Here is a 25,147-nt window from a genome sequence, read left to right on the forward strand (position 1 = left end):
TGTTAATTGGGAAGCGTTAAAAGACGGATATGTAATATAATATTGTATTCCCCTTTCTTTTCATTCTTCGTGCAGTTACGTTCCGCACCAGAATTCTTATTCATATTCTTATTTCAATTTCAGTTTTCAAACTAAATCTGAAACGATTCTTATTCATACAAATTTTGCAAGGTTTCTTCGCGAAATTGACCATTCGCACCACTTTTCTGTTTTTAATTCCTTTACATTGTGATTCTCTCTTCCTATGCATATAGAACCATTTCAATCTGACGAGACTGGATATGTTTTGTTTGTTTTTGTTTTTGTTTTTGTTTTTTTTACTAAGTTTTGGCAAAGAGTCATTACCTTGAAATTCTATTTGTTAGGAATAGTGAGCGAGATCTTATTTGAACATGTATAGGCCCTACAACTCTCGAAACATTGCAAAAAGGCAATCGTAGTGTTAAAAAAAATATGTAGCAAACAAAAGCTGCTGAAAACTGCTTATCCAATAGTGGCAAGCCAAAGGAGTAAAATGGAGTCAATGATTCCATGTTAAAAAATATAGTACATACATTTCAGCATTGAACTTATCAAGACAAGTACTCTGATGATACTTCTCTTAGTGCATTTATTGCCTTTGTTTAGTAAATGATGATACAGACACTATCAGAAAGATGTAAATCATACATTTGTCTGTTTCTTACAACGTAACGATCGATCAAACATGAGACATTTTAGCTTGTGTGTTACTCGTATCAATCAATGCAATCATTTGCTTGAAATGATATTCAAACAATGATATGTTTCATCAATAGGGCATGTAATAACGGAACAGACGACACAGTGATATACAACACAATCATGTCATTTTATTTTATTATATTTCATTTAAATTATCCATTTTTTTTCATTAATTGTTTTCAGCAAAATTAGTGTACAAAATGCTCCATGCAAAAAAAAAGAATATTCTTCATAATATCGATTTATAACAAAGTACACAAGACATTGTGAAGCCAAGATGCCTATTTTTTTTACAAAATTGTGCATATCTGCTTACGTTTATTTTCATTCCATTTCCTGTTACATTTTCATTTCCAGAAACTATTCTTCTTCTTTTTTAATCTCAACGTCATTTTGATGGAAAGAAAGTTTTAGAAGACCTTGGGGAAAACGTATGTTGTGTCATCCCCAAATTCCATGTTTCGGCGTAGATTCTGTACCCAATAGCCTATTTTTTATGTCTGTCTATATGAAATGAATGATACATATGATTTACAGCTACATCAAATAGACACAATATGAATCTTGCGCAGACACAATACTATTGTTCCCTAGAAGGTACAGCAATATCACTCTCATTTCGATAACTTTCTAAATTAAGTATAAAAAAAACTCACCTCACGCTTGTTGTCTATTACAAGTAATGTTTATTTGAAAGCCTATTACCAAGAGAGTGATGTGTCACAGAATTTTGCCATACTTTTGTTGACTTTTGAACTCTTTTGAATTATGTTATTATATGTTCTACACGGCATCAATAAGAATGGTCAAGCATAAAACCATATAATAAAAGCGGACGGGCATTTTCAGGCGTTTTAGGAAGTAATAAGACGGGTGGTTTCGGGCGGTTTAGTTACTAATAGGTTAATAGAATCCGGTCGTATCTCTGAATTTGTTAATATAATCAACGGTTTTTACTCAGTTTGAAACCCCTTGTTTGTCCTTACTCCTACATAGAGTAATTTATCCTTATGGTCTACTCACAGTCAAATCATTTGTTACGGTCATCTTCGCGAGTACGACAGATATTAAACTGAATATCAGACGGTATGCCTGTCTTGTGTCCATGACTATGTCTTCCTGTTGTCCAACAGTTGTTCGTACATGTACATTGCTCAACAAATATCAATGCCATCACACATATTATGTTACAAGGGGTTACAGATGACAGCGCTGCAAATCGTTTCATTTTAACATCTATAGATTTTGAGTCTCATGGATTCTAATTCGCTACAGAGAACATTTTCGAAATCTAAATATACGAGAAGCCTGTAACCATGTCAGGATAATTCTGATAGGTGCCTTCATTCCTTCTCAGAGGTGCCATGGTGATGGAATTAGTTTCTTCTGTATCGGATGAAGACCAGGAAGTACTATACATGCCGAACGTTTCGTCAACAACAGAAATGGATTTCCTTTCTTCGTATTCGTCATCCGCGTCCTGGAAGGGGAAAGGAGAAGTGATAACAGCCGTTGGGTTGCCCGAAGGCTGCGGAGGCGTTCTTGAATAGCACAGTGGCTTCCGGGCTCTGGAGGGTGTCCCAATGGGCGCTCGGTGGAGGGCGCGACAGGTATTGATTGTAAATCGGACATCAGTGTGGTGGACGACAGTCCCATCTCTATTAGCCACGTCACCCTGGCCTCCCCTGCTCTTGAACCACTTGTAACTAATCATGAACAGTAGAAGCAGGACAAATAGCAATACCACAGCAAGGCTTAAGGACATTGCATCCGTTGTTGCATCTGTAGATAAAATAAGCATTTTTATAGCTAAAATTGTATTTGTTTGTTTGTTTCGTTTATTCATTCGATGTAAAAAGAAATCAATGATTACAATGAATTATAGGCCTTTACATTTAAAATAAAGTCAAGAGTATGAACAAATAAAAAGGATTGAATTTTTAAAATGTGCCATACCATAGAATACAGCACATGGAAATGACAGAGAGAGGTAGAGAAAAGGCGTTGTGGCCTCGTATGAAATATTGTCTCAGTCAAAATGCTTATGAATAGAGGTACGGTAGATACGTGTACCAGGTTGAGTGCATTTTATTTTCCTTAATAATTGTAGGCCGATGTAAATCTGCTCTATTCATGGCCTGACTGATACGTGACAAGCATATCCGAAAGAAGTTATGTGTTGGAAAGTATGCTTCTCGTAAAATTCAAAATTAATGATCTCTGACAAAGTAGTTTTAGAAACTGTTGTACGCCCAGGTTCCGGCCTGGTGATACCAGATACTATTGATTCCGGCTTGAAAGTCATTAAGTTGTTCACATCTTATTGATGCTTCTTATGGGAGAATTGAAACACAGAAGTCAAAGATTAAAAGGCTCGTTTATCCGAAAATGAAATAAGCTTTAGTATCCCAAAAGACACAAATTCTGTGTTCGTCAATCTGAGAATGGCAAAAGGTTTGTTAAATTGATAATGGAAAAAAAGAGAGGGTGAGTATTGCCGAACCCTGAAAATATTTACGAAAATTATTCCTTTTTCGGATTAACAAACTTTTGCACAGGCACTATCAGTTTATACTCAAATTGCTGAAAACTACAAGTTTAAGTGTCAAAACAAAGGCCGATTGATCCAGAGGGGCCACACCCCCTCTTTATTTTTTTCCTTAAAACAAAATAAAATTAAAAGGGCGGCGTCCCCCTCCCCTTTAAGTTCGTAAAGGCGCCTGCCCTTTACGGAATTCTTGGATCCACCCCTGCAACTCTTCTTACTTCATTATGCCATGGTCTATATCACTAGACCGATGTTAATAGCCCTGTAATGTTTCCATTAAAGCACAATAATCACAGTATTTTTACTACAAGAACAGGCAGATTTTTCTGTTCCCTTCCAGTATACCAAAGAATAGGAATAGATATCCTATGTAATTATGAGAACATCCTTTAACCTTCCACATTCTAATTGCCTTCATAAGATGAACAGCATGTAGATATGATATCGAAAGGAATAAAACCATACAAGTGCGTCTTTCTCGCATATATCAAGACCCAGTGATGTACAAAAATTATAAACTTTAATACTCTGACCGTTGTTTCACTTTCACTTTTTTTTTCTTTGCGCCTGTAGGGACTATCCCTCTTTCATTAGTTACCAATTACTCGCCGAATTGTAAGCTCTACAGTCAGAGAGACTTAAAAGTAACCTTCACAGGGGCTGCGGAACGTTCAGTACTTGCTGTGTGTAAGGGAGATGGGGGTAGTGCTCATGGTTGTGTCAAGAATATAAATGGCACCCCGCCCCTCAACTGGGATGTATTACCTTTGACTCATTTTTTAATAGAGGGTTTTTTTTTCTCATGTTTTGGACGTAATGTGGATCTCCATTCTGCGTTACGTTGCTCTACGTCTACATTTATGAAATGCTATGTGCACGTCAAAGGGTGTCCATACAAACCTGATGGGTTTTCCACAGAGATATCTTCCGTCACCAGCTCATTATTTACTGCAGATTGAATATAAGACGAAAATCAAAATTACAGTCTCAGAGAATTCTTAAAGGACAAGTCCACCTTCATATACATAAGGATTGAGAGAATGCAGCAATATTAGTAGAACACATCAGTGAAAGTTTGAGGGAAATTGGACAATCCGTTCAAAAGTTACGAATATTTTAAGTATCTGCGCAGTCACTGCTGGAAGAGAAGACTACTACAGTGTATGATGTCACATGCGTACAACTATATAAGGAAAATAAAAAAGAGAATTTCACAAAACTTTACTTTTTGAATAAAGTGCACATTTCTTCGACTTGCTACTGAAGTATGTTAAGGGTAATATTATTCCCCCTGCCTTCTGAAAGAGAGAAGTCGAGTGTTCTTTTGTTATGAGAGAAAAATGGAAATATGTTGAATTTTCTTTATTCTTTCTTTATGTCTTTGTACTCATGTGACATCACAGGCTATAGTAGTCTTTTCATCCAGCCGTGACTGAGCAGAAACTTCAAAAATTCATAACTTTTTAACGGATTGTCCGATTTTGCTCAAACTCTCACTGATGTGTTCTACTAATATTGTTTCACTCACTCAACCTACATGTCTATGAAGGTGAACTTGTCCTTTAAGAGAGAGACATTCTGGAAAACAAAAGTCAAAATGCGAAGTCTGAAGATTACAAAAAAAAAAAATCATCGAAAACGTTGTCCTTCCTTTGTGCACAAGAGTTGCCTTCCTAGAATGATTCCTTTTAAACAAAAGTACTTTAATTTTCTGAAATGAAATGGAAAGATGTGTACTATTTCTTAAAACATACACGTTTTCTATATATCGTATGTAATGGCTTTAACTCCGATATTGTGATCACATAAAGACAAAATCAATTCCGCTAACTTTCACATGACCTTAGAGCTTTACCAAAGTGCTTTTTTGTGGTTACAAATTTAGATATTTCAGACATTATATAAGTGCTACGCACAGTCCTTAGATTGTGGAGAAACTACATATTGAACGAATGTATTTCAGAAAGGGAAATGAAGATGATGCGAAAGAATGGAAGTTTTTAAATATATATTAGAGTGATGAAAAGTAATGAGAAATGACAAAATCTAAATAAACACATTTAGTTTATCTATCTTGTTTATCCGTGTACGGTGCTATTCCAAGTTACATGTATGACTCTATATCAAGGAATAAGTTCATGTATTTATGCGTTGTTTGTAAATATTTCCATTAGTGCAACATAGATACACGTCATCCTTCTTCTTCTTCTTCTTCTTCTTTTTTTTTTTTTTTTTTTTTTGGTCTTGTATGGCCAAAGTACTCTCGAAACTGAAAATGCGCACCCAGAACATAAGGCTAATTTATATATCCATTGAAAGTACGATCCAAACATTATTAACCTCAAACAGGATTTCCCATGGCAGGGCCCATGTAACCGATTGGGATGGGTTCCTCCCCCCCCCCCCCCCCCCACATACACACATTTGGCCCTTCAAACAAGAAGATCGCATTATATTAAGCAATCACAACAAATCCCACGACTCGGGAGGGAGGGGGTACCATTGATCCCTAGTCGACCATCAGTTTACAGCACCCCCCCCCCCCCACACACACACACACTGAAGAAAAAAACATCCGCGGACCTTGCTTAGTTTGTCATCTTTAAAAGCATAATATACGATGTAGAAAGACTATTATCACCCCGTCATAAACACAACTGTAACTGATCTGTCACTCACTGAATTTCGAAAGCATGAACTAATTAAGCGTTGAGGAAGCACTTACGATTCAAAGGTCAATTCACCCCCAATTATATTGCGGATTATTAGTAATACACTTAAAGGCAGATTCAGGAAAGTCGGGCAAAATCTCCAAAAGTTAGAAATTTTGGGTTGAAGTTTTACAAGTAGATGTTGCAGGGAAATTTTCCCTTCAATTTGATTTATATGAACACAAAAATTAATAACAACAACAACATTAACGCAGATCAGCGTGAACACACACAGGTTTTACATTCCTACAGTGTTGGTGTGTATGTGTGGCTGAGGATGTCTATCCGTTTTAATACTCTACAAAATTTGCCAAAATTGTTATCTATTGTGTGTGTGTGTGTGTGTGTGTGCATTACATACGTCAAGGTGTCGTTTCATCCTGACAGGTGGTACATAGATTGACAGTTTTTATTCTACTGTAAAAAAAAAAAACAAAACTATGTTCAAGTTCTTCTAATGACTTTATTCTTTGTCATTTCACACAATTTTATGAGAATCGGCTCATTCAAAATGAATGACTTTAAATATACAGTGGCGAATCCAGGGAGGAGCGCACCGATCGCCCCACCCCCTTTATTTTTGTTGAAATAAAATAGATAAAAAGAAACAAATGAGGGGGTGCGTGCGCCCCCACTCCCTTTAATTTTGGAAAATCGCCCCCTCTTTACGGAATTTCTGGATCCGCTAATAAACTAACTTATAACGGTCGAAAGAAGGGGAAAAGTATGCGACTTCTCAGATATCTTACCGCTGTAAACGGAGATGAAATATAGACCACCGCACAAGTTGGCACGATTTCCTGAACAAGGCAAGCCACAGAAGCGGGGAGGTCCACTGCCTGACTTCTTGCATTCCAGTTCGCCACAGCTACACATGTCACTGTGTGCCAACCCAGCGTAGTGGAATCCTCGTTTTTCACATTCGTTGACACACTTTGCGATTGTCATGTTCTCATCTTTGAAGACCAAGTGGTCCCGATAGCAACTGAAGCTGTAGCAGCCAAGGCAGGTGGAAGCTGCAATGACACACACACACACACATCTATGAATGACTGGAATTATGGCAATGTCATCTCCAGTTTAACATACTTTTTTTAATAAAGTAAACATAATATAAACATAATTTTTTGGCAAAAATGTTATTACCATTTTTTCATTTCTTTGGGAAGCCATTTAGCAAAATCTATATATATTTATATATATATATATATATATATATATATATATAAGGTAGTGTGTGTGTGTGTGTGTGTAACAGGGTCCTATTGGTGAAGCTCATTATATACAGCTGCTTGCAATATATTTTAAGTTCAAGATCAACAAGCAATGAAATCAAGCAATAGTTGGTGGCTTAACGTTATAGTGGAGAATAATGATACTATCTGTCGAAGGTTGTTAGATAAACGCTTAAATAAGCATAATCTCAATATAATCCTGTAATGATCAAGATTAGAATCAAGAAGATGATCGTTTACCTCTTATGGACACAATTTAACAGACTTAGTATGTGTGTGAATGAATGTGCTCCTCAGTGTGCCATTTTACCAAAAGGATGCGTACATAAACTAACAGCTCAATTTATGAAATCTACCTATTGACAATTTTTCAAAATATTAGTGACTGGACCTCTACTATTTTGAGTGAAATGATACCATCCAATTTCGGAATAGACAAGAAATAAGCAATGTGTATACAAGTTTCCGGGTATTCTACAGACTACAAGAATGATTCCTTTTTTTGTGCAAAGTAATTGTTTGTGTGTTTGTTTGTTTGTTTGTTTGCTTGTTTGTTTGTTTATTTTAATTGAATGAATTATTCATTATATCCCTCATGACAGGTATGACACTACATGTATTTCCTTTCTTTGGTGGTCCGCCAGGGCCACCAAATTCTCATTTTTTTATTTTTTTATTTTTTTGGTGTTCCAACAAATTTGGATGCCCCGAAACGATAAGGTAAAGAAAGAAGAAAAATAACGAAGGAAAATAAGATGATTTGATGAACATTAAGATAATACAATATAAGACTGTATGTGGCACTTGCCAGGTACGCAAATTTGTTTGAAATACCAAGTACTGTGACTAATAAGTAAGAAAGAAAAGCATTGAAAATTGAATGATTTATAAAACATAAAAATAATTATAAATACATGATGAAATTATGACAATTCACGAGTATGATAAAGTGCTTCAAATACCAAGACTGAGTTCACTTAATGAAATAGGCATTGAATTGAAACATATAGATGTGAATTTCAATGGCACAGCTTATCTATGAAATGATAACATTTGACATAAAGCTATATCTCGTTCTACTATTGGATAGGTATATTTTTAAGAAATTGATAATGTTTTGGTGGTCCCCTTCGGTGGTCCGATCTGACCACCAAAACACAATGATGGATCATTTCTCACTTAATCTAATAATAGGTTTTGAATTGAGGCATAAATATGAATTTCAATGGCACATTTTCATGGAATGATTGCATTTGATATTAGAGTGAGCCTATACCTTGTTATACTATTGCATAGATGTGTTTTTAAGAAATTTATAATAATTTTGTGGTCCGCTTTGTTGATTCGACCTGACCATCAAAACACACATAAGTATCATTTCTCATTTAATCTAATAGGTATTTTAATGTCAAATGCACAACATTTTCATAAAATGATTACATTTGACATATTAAAGGGTGTACCTTGTTCTGTTTTTGGATAGATGTTTTTAAGAAATTGATGTTTTAGTGGTCCCATCTAATCACCATAACGCACAAATGTATCATTTCTCAAGAAGTGGGTTTCCGACGTCTATTTTTGGTAATCAAGGGCCACTTGTAACGCTAATGTCGAGCTTTGGCTTGTATAATGATATAATGGCACCTGCAGCATTGAAACTGAAACAAAAAAAAAAAATACGTTCTTTTCTCCCATAAGAAATATGTCTAAGAATCGTGAAAGTAAAGAGTAACTTTTCTCCAAGTTTATACTTCTCACGTACAGACCTATTAATTTAATGCATAAAATGTTCTCAGGTTTTCATATAAGTTAGGCACTTCATATGATTGAAGATATTTAATACCAACTTCACTCCTTAAAAAAAAACATCAAAAAGCAAATTCAACTTACATTCTGATCTGACTTTCAATTGCCATTAACGACCTCCTGAAATGATCCTAGCCAAATTATTAATTCAACAGTTAAGTGTCATCTCACCGTTTGACATGTAGATGTCGTCATGTTCGAAGAGACACGATAATGACGGGTCCTCAGCTCTTACGATGCACGATGTGAAGCCCTGGGCTAATAGAAGTAGAGAAACCTCCTGCAAGAGTAGCTTCCACGACATTTTATTTTGCATCGTTCTCGTTCCCTTTCAGATTGATACATATGAAGAGCAATTTGGTAAGCATGGCCTCTGCAGTGCGTTTTACGTGTCTTCTCTCAAAGCGCTTCCAGTCATGTTGTCAGTGGTATGCAGCTAACTCTTTGCTTTCCCCGGGCGCATATCACACGACCCGGAAACGTTTGCAAGGGTTATCCCTTGAGTGGCGTAATCATGAATCATATAAACATGACATTACCTCTGCTTGGTGTTAGACATCCGTGTTTCAATATAGACAGGCCACATTTTGAAAAGCTATAAATCATTTGATAAGATGGGGTGCAATGCTTATACAGCGCTCAGTCCATCGTAGTTCATAGAAGTACTTGAAGATTTAATCGAATCTCAGTAGTATACATGATTCTGCTTTCAAACATGGATTTCTTATTCTCTAGTATCTTTACAGAATTAAAGCATTCTTTTCTGGCACGAAGACAGGGACAGTCGACAGAAGAATATCTTATTTCCTTTCATTTCATTTCATTTCATTTTCAACAAAGAGAGTCAGTGTAGGAAATATTGCACGAAGAAATTAAAAGATACATGCTTTTGACACAGAGCGAAATATGATATAAACACAGTAAATTGAGGAAGAAACATGGGGGAGCATTCAGTTCAGTTAAATTGAATTGATTTAATTCCAATTTAGTATGGGACGTGCTTTCAACAAGTGGCTGTTCTTCGGCTGTCCTTGCCAATATAAATGAAAAAAAAAAACTATCATCAATAGATTCAAGGACATTATTTAATGCGATAATAGGAATTAGATAAACCTTTATATACAGATTAAAGCTAAGCAAGACAACAGTTATACATTGATAAGAATACGATAAATACTTAGACATCTACCCTCCCTCACCACCTCCATTCATAGTAATGTATTGTATCTTTTGGCATTTTATCTGCATAAATCGGTAATCACTGAATATACCCAATGAAAAGAAGTCAGAGCCTGCCATTCCAACCAAACATCTAAACACAATCCAGCAAATGACTTATATTTCAAGTTCAAGGTAAGCTGATTTCATATCCTAGGCTATAAGCCGTGGTAAATCTAGATTCTTGTATGCATTTCTCAAACAATAACGAAATTCTTTTGAATCAAAGTACTTCATAAATTCACCAGACATTATTTCACGGACATTTTATGCATGTTATGTAAACTATGGTTATTATTTCGAACTGAGCGGTTATCAGTTTTCAAACATTCGTATATATGATTTTTATACATTATATATATTACATATTCGAATATATTCGTTTCATTTATATACGTGTCAGCCCCTTTCTATTCAAACTGCTATGTCACTCACCGTTACACAATGTTGCAGTTGAATTTATTATTGTTATCATTATTATCATTGTTATTATTACTGTTATTATTATCATCATCATCATCATCATTATTATTATTATTGTTATTGTTGTTGTTATTATTGTTGTTGTTGCTGCTGTTGTTGTTGTATTTTAAATGTTATCCATGTCTGATCAGGATGGTCAATGATGACAAAGCAGGTGGTATCTTGAAATACAATACATATCACTCTGGAAACATAACTCTACAGCCATTGTATTTGGTCTTTATAAAGGTTAGTCTTCACTGCAATCTGGGAAGTAATAACAAATAGTACAATACTGATTTGCTCTATTTATTCGATATCCTTAAATCAATGCATTGCACCGGTAAACGATTCTCCAAAATTATTCAAAAATTAATGATGGATATAAGTCAGAATAGTGCTAAACTTGTGTACAGGTGTAGTACTATGTACACGATTCTCCAGAGTTATTCAAAGGAATGGATGCAAAGTCAGAATAGTTGTATACACGTGTAGGTCGACAATATACATGTCGAAAACAGTGATGTTACCTATATGGTGATGATAGTCGACAACCCTTCTTTCACTTATTTCTCTAGTGTTGTAGCATGCAAACGTAGTGTTTTGATTGAGAAGCAGACATTTTGTTCTCTTATCTCGCTTGCACGCAAGTAAAACTGGAGACGAAAGTGGGATTAACAATAATTTAGTAGCACCATTACACATGTGTAATGGAGATTAAAGTCACTCAACACTATACGACTCGTATCTGACTTGTAATAATTACTAGACTGCGTTAAGTTTAAAAAATACTCGTGGACTTTGAAGTCGGACCTGAAGTATGTTTTATTCATTGTACGATGTGTGAACAGATGTCATATTCATTACTTTCAATGAAATGATTAGGGTTTTTTTTTTTGTCAGTATCGTAAGGACGGTTCGCAAGATCCTACCATCCAGAAACGTTTTCTCAAGGCATTTCATACTGTTACCCAACGTAAATACAAACAAGCACACGCACAGACCAAAATGCATAGAAATGTTGTGATAAACATGGGAAGAGAGAAAAATTCAAGATTTGGCTCGGTTGTCGATTATGTTACGTCATAATGGGACTACGCCTTTGCCACCCTTGCAGGGATCTGTGTCTGTGCACCCTGCAATGGAATGCTATCGAACGGGTGATGTCTTCATTTATCCCAGGCTCAAGCGGCTTTTTTTCCTGCATCGGCAATGGAGTCTTGGAAAAGTCCTAGAGGGAAAGGATTATGAGTTATAAAATGGACGGAAGAGGGCGCTCATGCCCCACTCTGTTACTTAATGACCACCAGCTCACAAAGCAGGGTATTTGTTTTGTGTTTTATGTACTACAGTATATAGCTTATCCAATTATATGTAGGGGTCTATTTCAATGCTCTACTTGATTTCTCAATGTGCTATTCAACCTTCGTGTTTAAGGCCGTGTCACACCTTTCCGGGCAGCGTTTTTTTTTAAAGACGGCACAGATTGGGGCATGGCGCGTGTTAAACCTATGGGAAATACGTTGGGTTAGGGTTTTTGGTTATGGTTAGGGTTAGGGTTAGGGTTAGGGTTGGGGTTAGGGTTAGGGTTAGGGTTAGGGTTTGATGGTTAGGGTTAGGATTAGGATTAGGGTTAGGTTTAGGGATAGGGTCCCCGATAAATTTTTAGTTTCCCCAATCTGTGCCGTCTAAAAAAAAAAACACGCTTCCGGGCAAGCTACCCGGACTTGTTGCGAGGAGGGATTTTCCAGCACGCAGGAGAATTTCCCCGGGCGGACAAGAACGTTTGCGAGTTTCGCACTTGTTTCTTACCTACTAGACGATTGCTACTTACCTTCTACTTGCGTGCATTCCGTGTGACCTTCCTGAGAGCTTTGAAACCGATCCCTTTTCTGTTACGAGCGACTTACAAGTACTGAGAAGTACCTGCGTTGGAGTTGCCTGAGAGGTGCTGCCGGTAAAGATCTCCTACTGGTGTTCTGCGTGTACCTCTAACACGACTAACTCGGAACAAGTTTTGAGTATGCTCGAGGCCTTGTCATACCGTATCTGGCGAAGTTTTGCGGCTTGACTTGCGGGGAAACAAATTTGCTACCCGGAGCTCTACGCAGTTGGTCCGCAATGGACAGTACCTAGCGGGTATCTCGCCTGTAGTTGCCCGGAAGTGCGCAGGCAAGTCCGATTTTACCGCAGCCAAGTTTTGAGCATGACCAAAACTTTTTTTCCGGGTGAGTCGCGGGGACGCTCGGAGAGGTCCACGCAGAACGCCAATAGGAGGCCTATAGCGGCAGTACCTCGTAGGCAACTCCCACGCAGCCCTTCGCAGTCCCCGTATACAGCCAAGATAATGACATTCTGTGGGACATCTGCCATTCTTTCAGAGGAATTCCTTCAATGAGTTGTCAGCCCCCACGCGACTCGTACACAGGTCACACAGTATACCCGCGAGTAGAATCTAAGTAGAACGCGTCCAGCAAGTATAGACACATGCTCTGACTCGCCCAAATCCTTGTCCACCCTCAGAATCGTCCGGTATGCAGGAAAATTCCCACACACAACAAGCCCGCGTAGCATGCCCGGAAAGGTGTGACAGGGCCTAAACATGGTTGCGGGTAAAAAGATTTGCGTGCGCACCTCCGGGCGACTACGGGTGAAATACGTGCTAGGTACTGTCATGTGCGGGTCATCTGCGGGGACCTCCGGGTAGTAAAAATAATTATTGTTCTTCACAAGTCGCACACAGGTTTGCCCGGAAAGGTGTGACACGGCCTATAGCTGGATTTCATGCAAATTTATACTCATTCGTTTACTTCTCTGATATCTAAACAGGCAATCACATTAACTAAACCCGATATCGGACATTTGGTACTTGTTGCATTTTGCCTCTACATAATTTTTATATCTTTATCAATATTTCATAGCTTACAACAGTTTTACCTTTAACATTTTTACATCTAATATTATACACTGAATCTACTTGCTTGGCAATTTCAAAACAAAAAATCATGAACGTTGTTGCTCATACATATTATATTACGTCATGTCTTTGGATGAAATAATTATTGCCAGTATACATTGTAATTCGTCCCTGAATTGCATACAAATTAAACTATGTAATGCGCACAGACTTGTCTGTTGCAGTGTACTGAAGATGAGTACTATCCAAGATATTCCTGATCAGTTGATGTCCAAAGGAATCAAAATGTTTACGCTATATGACTTGGATGAATCCTGTGACCCTGTGTTAGACCTATTCTACTTTTGTCTCCCATATCTTAACAGTTATTTTTTTATTTCAGTTGATTTGATTTATTCACAAAATGCATAATCATACATACAATGTAAACAAATGTATAGACAGTCTCTACATTGAATATGTCAATGTCACGTCAAAGTTTACGTCAATCATATTCATTTTTGTATGAATGGTCAAACGCTAGTTAAAGCTTGACTAACACGTCCAATTTGTAATTTGATGGACTATCGACACAGACGCGATGACAAAGTTGATAATGTCTCAACATTTTTGCTTTTGGTTTTGACTTTTAGGTTTTTGACAATGTCTTATATCCCTGGCCTTACAAACATAATCATTGTATAAACTACTACATGTAGCTGCTTGAAGACAAATACCCTATTATACATTCTGTCACTTTTCAGTTTATCCATACGCTATTTTGTTTGAACAAATTAAGATAATCAGTGTCTTTATGACTTTGGATTCATCTCCATAAAACTGTTCTGATTGCTTTCTAGTGCAGATCTGGTTTCCCTAACCGATGCTATATGTAGACTAATTTGTTATTTAGTTACATTTGGTTGACCGATTAGAAAAGTACATAAGGCGTTCAATACCAAGTAAAACTCGAGATCCGAGAATGAATTCCTGGCATGCCTGGTACAGATCTGAGACACCTGCAATTTGTAACCTTCTGTGTGATTTCAGTACCGAGTCTATAGCCACAGAAAACCAAAAAGGGTAATCGGATTCTATGAGTGTCTGAACTGTGAATTGTGGAAATGCCCCTTTTACAGTCAGAAGAGAAGTGTCTTCAAGAGTGGAACGTACCAAACAGGAAGATGACAGTCGCCATCCACTTTTCCAGCATGTTCCTCCACCAAAAAGGCTAAAATCCAGGAAGAGTTTTCTACACGCAGTACAACCCCTGTATGGCAATCCCCAGAGCTGCAGGATAGAAGCCTGGTCAAAACATCTACAGGAGAAACCCCATAACCTCTCTTTTGAGCCAAAGGAATCCCTCCCAACAGGTGCCAGCGAGCCATGGCCAGATTGGCGCTGCCTGAATCGCCTTAGAACTGGAGTTGGGAGATGCAAAGCCCTGATGCAGAAATGGGGATACAACCATGATGGATCCACAGAATGCGACTGCGAGGAGGCTCCCCACACAATGGAGCACCTACTGAACTGCACCCTGCTACCTGAACCCTGTACATCACATGATCTCCACGATTATAACCCACGTGCCAGAGCCTGTGTTCTGCAGTGGCAGGGAAAAGTGTAGCGAAGAAGTGTCTGGAGCATCGGGTGAAATACTAAGAAACGCCATAGCTGTTGCACTCCGCCTCTGAGGCTTACGGGTCAACCAAAGGTGTGGATTTCATCTCCGTGACGTATTCTTGATCGGCGTCCTGGAATGATGAAGCGGAATGATTCACGTTGTCCGCTGGTTGTCGGCCGGACGTGGGGACGATCATTGGAGGCGCCAAGCTTTCTCGGCTTGGGAAGGTGTTCCTCTTTTGCGCGGATAGTTTGGGCTCTGCGTGGAGTGCCTGATACGTGTTGGTAGTCAGTTGGACATCGACGCTCTCAGCACCTACTGGCTTGCTTATATTGACCGAGCTACCTTGGCCCCTCCGTCTCCTCAGCCATTTATACCTTATCACGAACAGCAGAATCAGGACGGATAACAGTACCACAGCAGCGCTTAATGAGATGACGTCTGAAAAATAACAGGAAACGTAAAAGTTACAAATAAAAATCAAGGCGCAAAGCAATATCAGTTGTCTTGATTTAATGTTTCATCAAAACAGTAATCACGAATGTATATATAAATATATATATATATATGTAATAAGGATGGAAGAAATACATGTATAGTGATATTGTGCAGCTTGGTGTCGGAGGGATTGTATAGGCGTAAGACAATGTTACAGTTCCACCATTCCAAACGCAGCTTCTTCCTATCCCCTTGAATAAATCCGACCTTTCGGCCCTATAGACCTTCCTCAAGACCTTCAAGTCATAAAATATCGAGCCTACTGCAGTGTGCTGGTTACGGTGATTTTGTCAGTAACTAAAATAGAAACATTTTTAAAAAATCATCTAACAGCGTCTACACTATACAGGGGCGGATCCAGGAATTCTGTAAAGTGGGGGGGGGGCGCAACTAATATTTCCGGCGCCACTTCCTCGTTTCATTTTTGTTTTCTTTTCTTTTTAACGAAAAATAAAGGGGGCGTGCGCCGGTTGCGCCCCCCTCTGGATCCGCCACTGCTATAGGCACTATAGTGAGATCATGGTTAGCGCGTGTCTGACTTGACCCCTACACCACAGACTCTCAAACAACATGGACATGTGTTGTGATCCAAAATTCCTTGATGAAGCATGGCATCTTGTATAAAATCAATGCTCACGAAATGCATGCAGAAATTTTGCTAATCAGTGTTGATGAATGAATTACTCACACCTGTACGTTCTAATTCAGTCTAAAACACGTACATTGTAATGACATGATTCAGATTCCAAGTTGCCCAAGGATTCTATTCATTTTAAAGTCAGTGGCAAATACACAGACAGTCTAATTTGACCTTTGTTTTGCACATGCGCAAATCACAACCGTGAACTCCCTTATTCGTTATGTGAAAACAGAGCAAGTTTACGTACATTCGGATATAACAATAGAGAAAGTCACACATACATGGCCTGATGTATGATTTGACTTAGAGGGCGTGTATTAAAGAAAGAGGGCTTGTGTGTGTTGTGGGATGGGGGGGGGGGTTCTTAATAACAATGATGACACTAGTGTCATTATTGTGGTTATTAACACTCCCCCCCCCCCCCCACACACACACACATACACAAATAACAGTATACCCGGGATTATTCCATAGTTCAAAATGAATCTTCAGAATGGTCAGAAATATGGCCGCGGTATCAGACCCCTGAACTTCAAAGGGGCATTTCTTTCTTTCTTTTTTCCATCCACAGAAAACTTACAGCTCTTTGGAGAGTTACTGTAAAATATAGCCCATTGGAAGTCCAGATCTCTTCCTTCTGGGAAATACAAAAATAGTTAATAGCTGTACAATCCGGCTCCGTACTAACCTGCTGGGTACTCACCAGAGGTCTTCCTTTTAGAGCTTACTGCAGATCAAACACAAAAAGATATTCAAAATGGCCGTCACAGAGAATTCTAAAGAGACTCACATCATGGGAACGGCAATAAAAGATAAGAATTTTGAAAAAGCAAAACCTGAAGATACCAACACGATCCATTGAAAGCTTTGATCTTTCTGTCTTCATGGGATATTCCTGCTTAGGTTGTAATATTCATTTAAAGTAAAATCATATTTTGTTTTCATAAAATGAACGAAAATGATAAGAATAATATTTTTCAAAAGCTATCGTTTATAAAGCATTATTATTATGTAAGGCATCGAACGACGATCATTAACCAAATACACACAAAAAATAATAATTCCGCAGATCAATCATTCTTGCATTATTATTAGAGGTTTAGTAATGACATTTTTCTTGCCTAAAACGGGTGACTATTTGTGGCCACAAACATTGACACAGTTTGATATTTCCGATATTTTATGACAAGTATACAGTCCTTATTTTGTAACGTGCAATTAAAGTCTTATGACGTATTGCGCAGAATATCATAAGATTAAACAATCTTTTTCAGAAAGAGAAGGCAAAGTGGTTGAGGAGGAGACTTTTTTTTTCAAATTGGTATGGGAGTGACTGTATTTAAAATGAGGGAAAATGATTAGATATATTTAGATTGTTGTAAAATTATCTAAATGTATGCCAGTGTGCGATAATTATAGCAGGTTCTCTGTAGATAAGGTGATAAGATCATGTTATTGTGAGTAGGCCTATAACCGCATCAGTACAACCTGGTGATGTACCCGGATCTCCTTTCATCTTGCCTTTCGAAACTGAAAATGCACACCTTCAGTGCAGTATTCAAGGATAATTAATAGCAGCTCAGTGGAAGTGCGATCCATTCTATAAAGTCTAAAGTCAAAGTTCCTCATTGTTTGCCTTCTAAAGCATACAAACTTCCTCAAGAAAGATTAATAACATTTCACCCTGCAGAAGAGACAATAACAAATGCTATATGTCATCGATACGGGTTGAATTGAACATTAAAGACATGATGTAAACATATAAAAGGAGCGCGATGTCAAAGCGATACATAGGAGAATTAACCTCAAAATGTAGGTAGATTCATTGAGTACAGAAATTTCAGTCTAAACACATCAGGAAACTTGTAGAAAAATCGGACAGTCTGTTCAAAAGTTGTGGATCTTTGCTTGATGAAGTTTAAAGTCCCTTTGACATGATTTACGTGAATTACAAAAAAAAACATTAATGAACAAAACGATTGGTAAACTTTTATACAGGTCAGCATGCATACTGGCTAAATATTTTCATAGTGTTGGTGTGTGTCTTGTGATGTTATATTTGCTTGTCGACCCAACACGGCAGGAGAGATCGCAAAACAAAGTGACAAAGTGGGGTCTAAAGGGCGATCATCCCGTGGGCATTTACCCTGAATCCTTCCCCTGGCCATAATCCTAATCCTAATCCAGAACCTTATCCTAACCCTATTAAAACCCAAACTCCTAACCCTAAACCTAACCCTAATCTTTACTCCAACCTTACCACTAACCACGCAGTATTTAGCTCGGGGGATAATTGCCCTGATACGGACAAAGTGGTCAAAGTCTCTACAAAGGAGCTGGAGGGAATCTGCTTTCAATTGCAATTATCTATCAATGTGTGCATTACCTATATCAGATAGGTTTTTTTTTTATTATGAGAGAATGCTGATTAAATTTATTAACATATTATCAACCGCTAAATTAAAGCATGACCAGGATCTTGTGGTTGCTTTTCATCCGTCATTTCACGTGATTTTTTTCGAAAGAAATTTTTTATTCCAATTACATGGGAAAACAAAGACCAAGTTCAAGTCCAAAGAAGAGGAAAACCATGCTGGTTTTGAGATACAATTGCGTCTTACCTCTATAGACGGAGAAGTGAAAGAAACTACCGCACAACTTGAATGACTTGGCACTATTTCCCGAGCACGGCATGCCACAGAGTCTGGCTGGCTCTCTGTCTGATTCCTTGCATTCCAGTTCGCCGCAGCTACACAGGTGACTGATGGCCAGCCCAGCATACAAGAAACCTTCCTTCCTACATTTGGCGACACATTTTGTGATTGTCATGTTCTCGTCTTTGAAGATGAAATGGTCCCGATAACAACTGAAGCTGAAGCAGCCGAGACAGGTGGAAGCTACATACACATACACAAAATGAATAAATAGATGAATGAATACATGGGTATGTTAATGTCATTTCTATTGAAAAAAAAAAAAAATCACATGTGTATGAATAAATGTGATCCTCAATAGGCATTTTCACATCAGCCCGATGTTTCGAAATAGCGCGCTATTTTCTGACTTGGGAAATTGGAAAATATCTCGAGCTTGGATTTTTATCGGGCTGATGTGAAAACGCCTAATGTGAAATTTTCTGTTAAAGTGGACGCATAAATGAAACCACAGCGCCATGTTTACACGGTTTATCGAAAATTATCCTGAGTGACAACACCTCTATCATTTCGAGTGTAAAGATAGCATCGAATTTCAGGATAAAATGAAAATACACATTCAATTGTGAACAGATATTTTTGGGTATTTTAAAGTTTCAGAGATTTATTTTTTTTTTTAATGCGAAGTATGTTTGTCATGAATAAGTCATAAATCTTATCCGTCATCCAAGGATCCACACTAACTTCTCCTTTGGTGACCCGTTCGTCGAATTTCATTCTTTGGAACTTTTTTTTTTTGACAGTGACATATGGTTGGCCGAAAAAAAAAATGAGGAAAAGAAAAGAATAACATGAAAAAAATTAAGACAATGTCACAAACTTATGTGATAGAATAAGACATACTAATTTTGTGACGCTTGGTATAAAGTATGCTAATTTGCTTCATATGCACGATGCCAAGTGCTGTGACTAAGAAGAGAGGAAAGCATTGAAAAAAAAAATGAAAGGAACTAATAAAACATTAAACTAATTTTAAATTCTTGATGAAAATGTGACAATTGTCGATCATAATAACGGATTTTAACTACAAAGGGTGAGTTTTCTATCAAATATTGCATAAAAGTATTAACTTGAATTTCAGTGATGCTATTCATACTGGTATACCTAGTTCTATTACTGCCAGTTGATAGACATGTTTTTGTTTTAAGAAATAGGTGATATTTTGGTGGCCCGATCGGACCACCAAAACATATCATTTCTCATAACGTGGTAGCCCGAAATCTATATCTGGTTGCCCTGGGCGTAATTTTGTGCATTGCCTTTTATATGACAAAAGTTTTGGTTAACTGCAGCGAGGAAACTGAAATAGATATGGTACTTTCTTTTCTCCTAAAGACGAAGTAGATTAAATGGATGAGTAACTTGTTCCGTGCAGACCGTTCTATCATTCCATCTCATAAAATGTTCTAAAATGTTTATATAATATACAATTCATATAATTGAAAATATTCAAACCCAACTTCACTCTTTTAACAGATATTTTAGCAATTGTTTTATCATAACATTAATTCAACTTACCTTCTGATCAGACTTTCTATTTATACCGATTATGATTCAAATGATTCAAACTTTATTTTCACTTTTTTCAACAGATTGTTCAAAAGTTATGTGAAATTTCACCTGCGTGTCGTTGGAAGTACACTGCACACACAGCCAGCCAGGGATAACAACATGTTCATGTCTATATGATCAGTACAAAAAAGAGACATACAATCACATTTATACACTCTGCGATTGCCATATACAATCCCCTGAAATAACCACAGCTAAAACATTAATGCGACAGTAAAATGTCATCTCACCGTTTGAGAGATTGATGTCTTCATGTTCATAGAGGCACGATATTGACGGATCCTCTGCTGATACGATCCTTGATATAAAGCTTTGAGTAAACAGAAGTAGAGAAATCTCCTGCAAGCTCAGTTTCCACGGCATTTTAATATTTTCCCAGCTTTCTTCACAGAGTAAACTGCATAAGATATGTCGTTAGGCAGGGCTTCTAAGATGAGTGTGCTATGCCTTCCCTTCGTAGTTCTTACATCAGTCATAATGGTGGTGGCAGTCCATGATGTGTTTCCTTCTTGTTTTCTAGGCACATATCACTACCCGGAAGTGTTGGTAAAGTTTGGCCCTAGTATATGGGACTAAACGTCATTAATCAAACACGCATGACATCCGTTTGGCATGTTTGGCGGTATACAGGTCATAATGAAAGGCTACATCCATGGATTCAATGTTTTAGATAATCATTTAAGACTGTCCAAATGAATTATGTTTATTTCACCAGGCGTTAAAATGCAAGTAGTTATCCAAAGTTTCATATGTATAAATGACTGTGTCGACCATAATTTGAATCGACACATTTTTTTTTTAAATTTATTCATTCATGTATTTATTTATTGGTATATAAAGACTGATCAGCAGTACTCAGTAAAGGACTGAAAGGATCAGTGTACAAATGAGAATGATATAAACAATAATCAAATATATGATTTATATACAATGTACATACAAGCAGAATACATAAATGATATTCCATGAGCCATTATGCTGTTTCAGAATGTAGTATACAGGCGCAGCCTAGGAAAGATATTTCGGGTCGCCATCTATTTAACATCACAATTATGAAAGCAGAAAATGCTAATAAAGCCCGCTCCACCGTACGACCCAGAAGAAGGGGAAGAAAATGATGATCTCTCCATTGTTAGGATTTTCAGTGATGAACTTGTTACCCGTCCACTGTTTACAAAGTTTAAAAATCTTGTGCGTAGACAAGAAAAGTCTATAGAAGATAGTAATTATTTGCAATAGCAGCTGCTCTTATCTATTAGCAGATGATCTCTTGGAAAAATAGGTGGAATTCAATCCATAAGTGGTCGATAAGTGGTTCCTCCCAGATGTCTTGTCAAAGCTCAACATTTACCGAAGACTACTAATAAAAGGGTCACCACCCAATTGGCTACCAGTTGCTTACCTTTTTACTCCGAATTGCGATCAGACTTAAAAAGAAAGAAAAAACAATTTTAAAAAGATTCTAAATGTACTCCTCTCGCCCGTATCGGAAATAATAATGGGAAGAGGAAAAATTCAACAATTGACTCGGTTGCCAGCCATGTTACGTCATAATGGGGCTACGCCTTTCCGGAGATCTGAATATCTGAATATCCCTGCAATGACCTACCCTGCAATGGTGTCGAATCGGTTTTAATTTTCCCAGGCTAAGGCGCCTATTACAGTTTATTCCTATCTTGGCAATGAAGCTATAGAAAAAAAAAAAAGGTTATGAGTTATGTGGACGAGAGAGGGCGCTTATACCTCACTCTGTTAAAAATGACCTACAGCTCATTACAGGTACATTATATTAGTGTTGTGTTTTGCATTCTATAGCTAATCGGCATATTTCTCGAACATGCTATTCCATCTTCGTGCTTATCTGGATTTCATTCAAATCCAAACTCATTCGTTTACTTCTCTGATATTCAGACCTTAACTCGATAATTTACTCTTTACCGGACATTTTCATATTGCTTGTATTTTGCCTGTAATATTTTTTTAAAGCTTACTCACGACTGTTTTACCTTTAACTTTTCTACGTATTATATTATACATTAACCCTCCCTTATATTGTCTGTGACGAAACAATGAAATCCATAACGGTAATGTTCAGATGATTATCATCCCTTTCTTTTAAGTGAAGAGTCTGTCACTTTTCATCTTGTGTTGTCTCCTCTCCCTCTCTCTCTCTCTCTCTCTCTCTCTCGTGTCTATTTCCCAATTTACATTAGTTCCTTCCTTCAATGTGCATAGAGACATTAATCTATTTTTTTATATCGCTGTACAAGTACAGTTTGTTATAATTATTATTATTATTACTATTATTATTATTATTATTAAAAAAGAATACATGCAAATGTAATTCAGCCTAAAATGAAATATTTCCGTACAAATTAAACGTTAGAGCAAATTCTCTTTTTTTTCAATGTATTGAAGATGAGTACTATCCAAGAAATCCTTGGTCAGTTGATGTTCAAAGGGCTGGAGTCAACATTGTTTATGCTATGTGACTTGGATGACTCCTGCAACTTTAATGAACATCAGTTCTCTTTTGAACCATCTCATCTTGACATTTTTCTATTTGATTTGATTTGATTTATATCATTTACAAAATGCATGTTTTTTATTTGAATCCATATGATTGTTTTATTTACAAAATGCATAGAATATACATGTGATTATACGATTATATACAAATATATACATAGTTTGTACATGGAATACGGTATGTCATATACATTTTTGTGTGGATCCCCATAAGCTATGTAAAGGAATAGAATAGAATTGGTTGAGCTGAGAATTCTGCTTGTACTTTTTGCGAGAGATACTTAGAAACAACTTAATGAAATTTTAAAGAGCATACGACTCTAAGAGAAATTCAAAGTTTATTTGATGAAATTCGGTTTTGAAATGGGATATCCAAACACGAGGTAACACAAAGTGATCCTAATAAAAGACGGGTCTCACCTTTTGTCAGGATTGCTTTGCTTTGGATATCTCAGTCATTTCAAAATCAAGTTTCATTAAATAAAATTTGAATTCCTCTTAGAATCCCATGCTCTTTCATATTTCATAAGAGGTTTCCGTTTTCTCAAAAGAAAATCATCATTAACAAAAACAAAAAAGGGAAACTTCGAACCCGATCTCAATATTCTCTCTCAAGCTCGACTTGGACATCCAATTTGATCGACTATCGACAAAGACGATAATGAAAAAAAAAAACAGTATCTCCACATGTTTCGTTTAGCCTGTTAAAAAGGTCCCACATACACAGTAACTGCACTAATTACTACTTTCCTGATGACAACTACCCTAAATCCGGACACTTTTCAGAAAAAATCCATGGGATGGTTGCCCTTAACAACTAGGGATAATCCGTAGGTAATGGCCCAGGGATCATCAACATAAGACTATAAAATTCGGATTGATATGTCATACAGCTCCGATTTCCCTAATCGATAGTACATAATATGACTTGGTATCTAATTACAGTTGATAGACTGCTGTGGACTGTTTAACCCTGCTTTAAGAGTGGGCAGAGATGGGAGAATGAATTATTGATATAGATCTGAAACACCAGGCCTGCATAATTAAGATAACCCTTGGTATGGTTTGAGTTCCGATAGCGCACAGAAAGCCCAAAAGCACTATACACGTACACTGTCCAAAGGCCAAAAAGAAAGGTTGAAGACAATAGCAATGCTAATCGCTGCATTTTCCCTGCAGATTTTGAGTATCAGGAACTCTCCTATCGAGAAAATTTAAAATCTGCAACTACATTCTGATAGTTGCTTTCATTGTTTTCCTGACGTGGCAAGGTGATCAAGGAATAGGTGTCTTCAATATCGGGTGAGCACCAGGAGGTTCCATGGGCTTCGGACTCCAACTCCGGGCACTTCTCCAGGTCAACTAGGGGAATGGGTTTCATTTCCACGTAGTCGAAATTGGTGTCCTGGCTGGGTGAAGCGGATTTGGCCATTGCTGCTGGTTGTATGCAGGGCGTGGAGACGATGGAAGATGGCGCAAGGCTCTCTCGGCTTGTGAACGTGCTACCTTTCGTGGTCAGTCCGGGCTCTGCGTACAGCGCCTCATCCATGTGGTTAGTCAGTTGGACATCAACGTTCTCGGCACCCTCAGGCTCTCCTCTATTGGCCGAGCTATCCCGGCCTCCCCTGCTCCCATGCCGCCTCCTCCTCAGCCACTCGTATCTTATCACAACCAGCAGAAGCATGACGAATATCGATACCACAACGACGATGAGTGCGATGACAAATGGATTGTCAGTTTGCTTGTTGACACTGCTGATGGGATTTTCTGGTGTCAGAGAGAAAAAGAAACGTTTTCAGGTTGAAACATGGCGCGCAAGTATCAATATAGGATTCTTAACTGAAGGAGAGATCACCCCTCCCCCGTTAGGGGTCTATAAACGCTCCCTTGATCAGTCCTCCTGTGGATGCAAGTGGCCAAATCGATAAGCCAGAGTGTATGAATGTAGGTTTGTGTTTAGGGCTTCTTCTA

General features: G+C 37.6%; 1 protein-coding gene across 1 annotated transcript; it reads right to left on the reverse strand.

The window, feature by feature from the left end:
- Positions 1–951: 951 nt before the first annotated feature.
- LOC139731095 (uncharacterized) lies at positions 952–9,431 on the reverse strand. Its single transcript, XM_071641976.1, has 4 exons — positions 9,195–9,431; positions 6,732–6,998; positions 4,172–4,219; positions 952–2,505 (listed from the first exon to the last, which is right to left on the reverse strand). Exons 1-4 carry the CDS (start codon positions 9,337–9,339, stop codon positions 2,015–2,017), a joined length of 951 nt encoding a protein of 316 aa, XP_071498077.1. The 5' UTR covers positions 9,340–9,431; the 3' UTR covers positions 952–2,014.
- Positions 9,432–25,147: the final 15,716 nt, after the last annotated feature.

This window comes from Diadema antillarum, unplaced genomic scaffold, assembly GCF_040938485.1.
Source record: "Diadema antillarum isolate AM-2024a unplaced genomic scaffold, OU_Dant_1.0 seq00000357_RagTag, whole genome shotgun sequence".
In the NCBI taxonomy this organism is placed as follows: Eukaryota; Metazoa; Echinodermata; class Echinoidea; order Diadematoida; family Diadematidae; genus Diadema; species Diadema antillarum.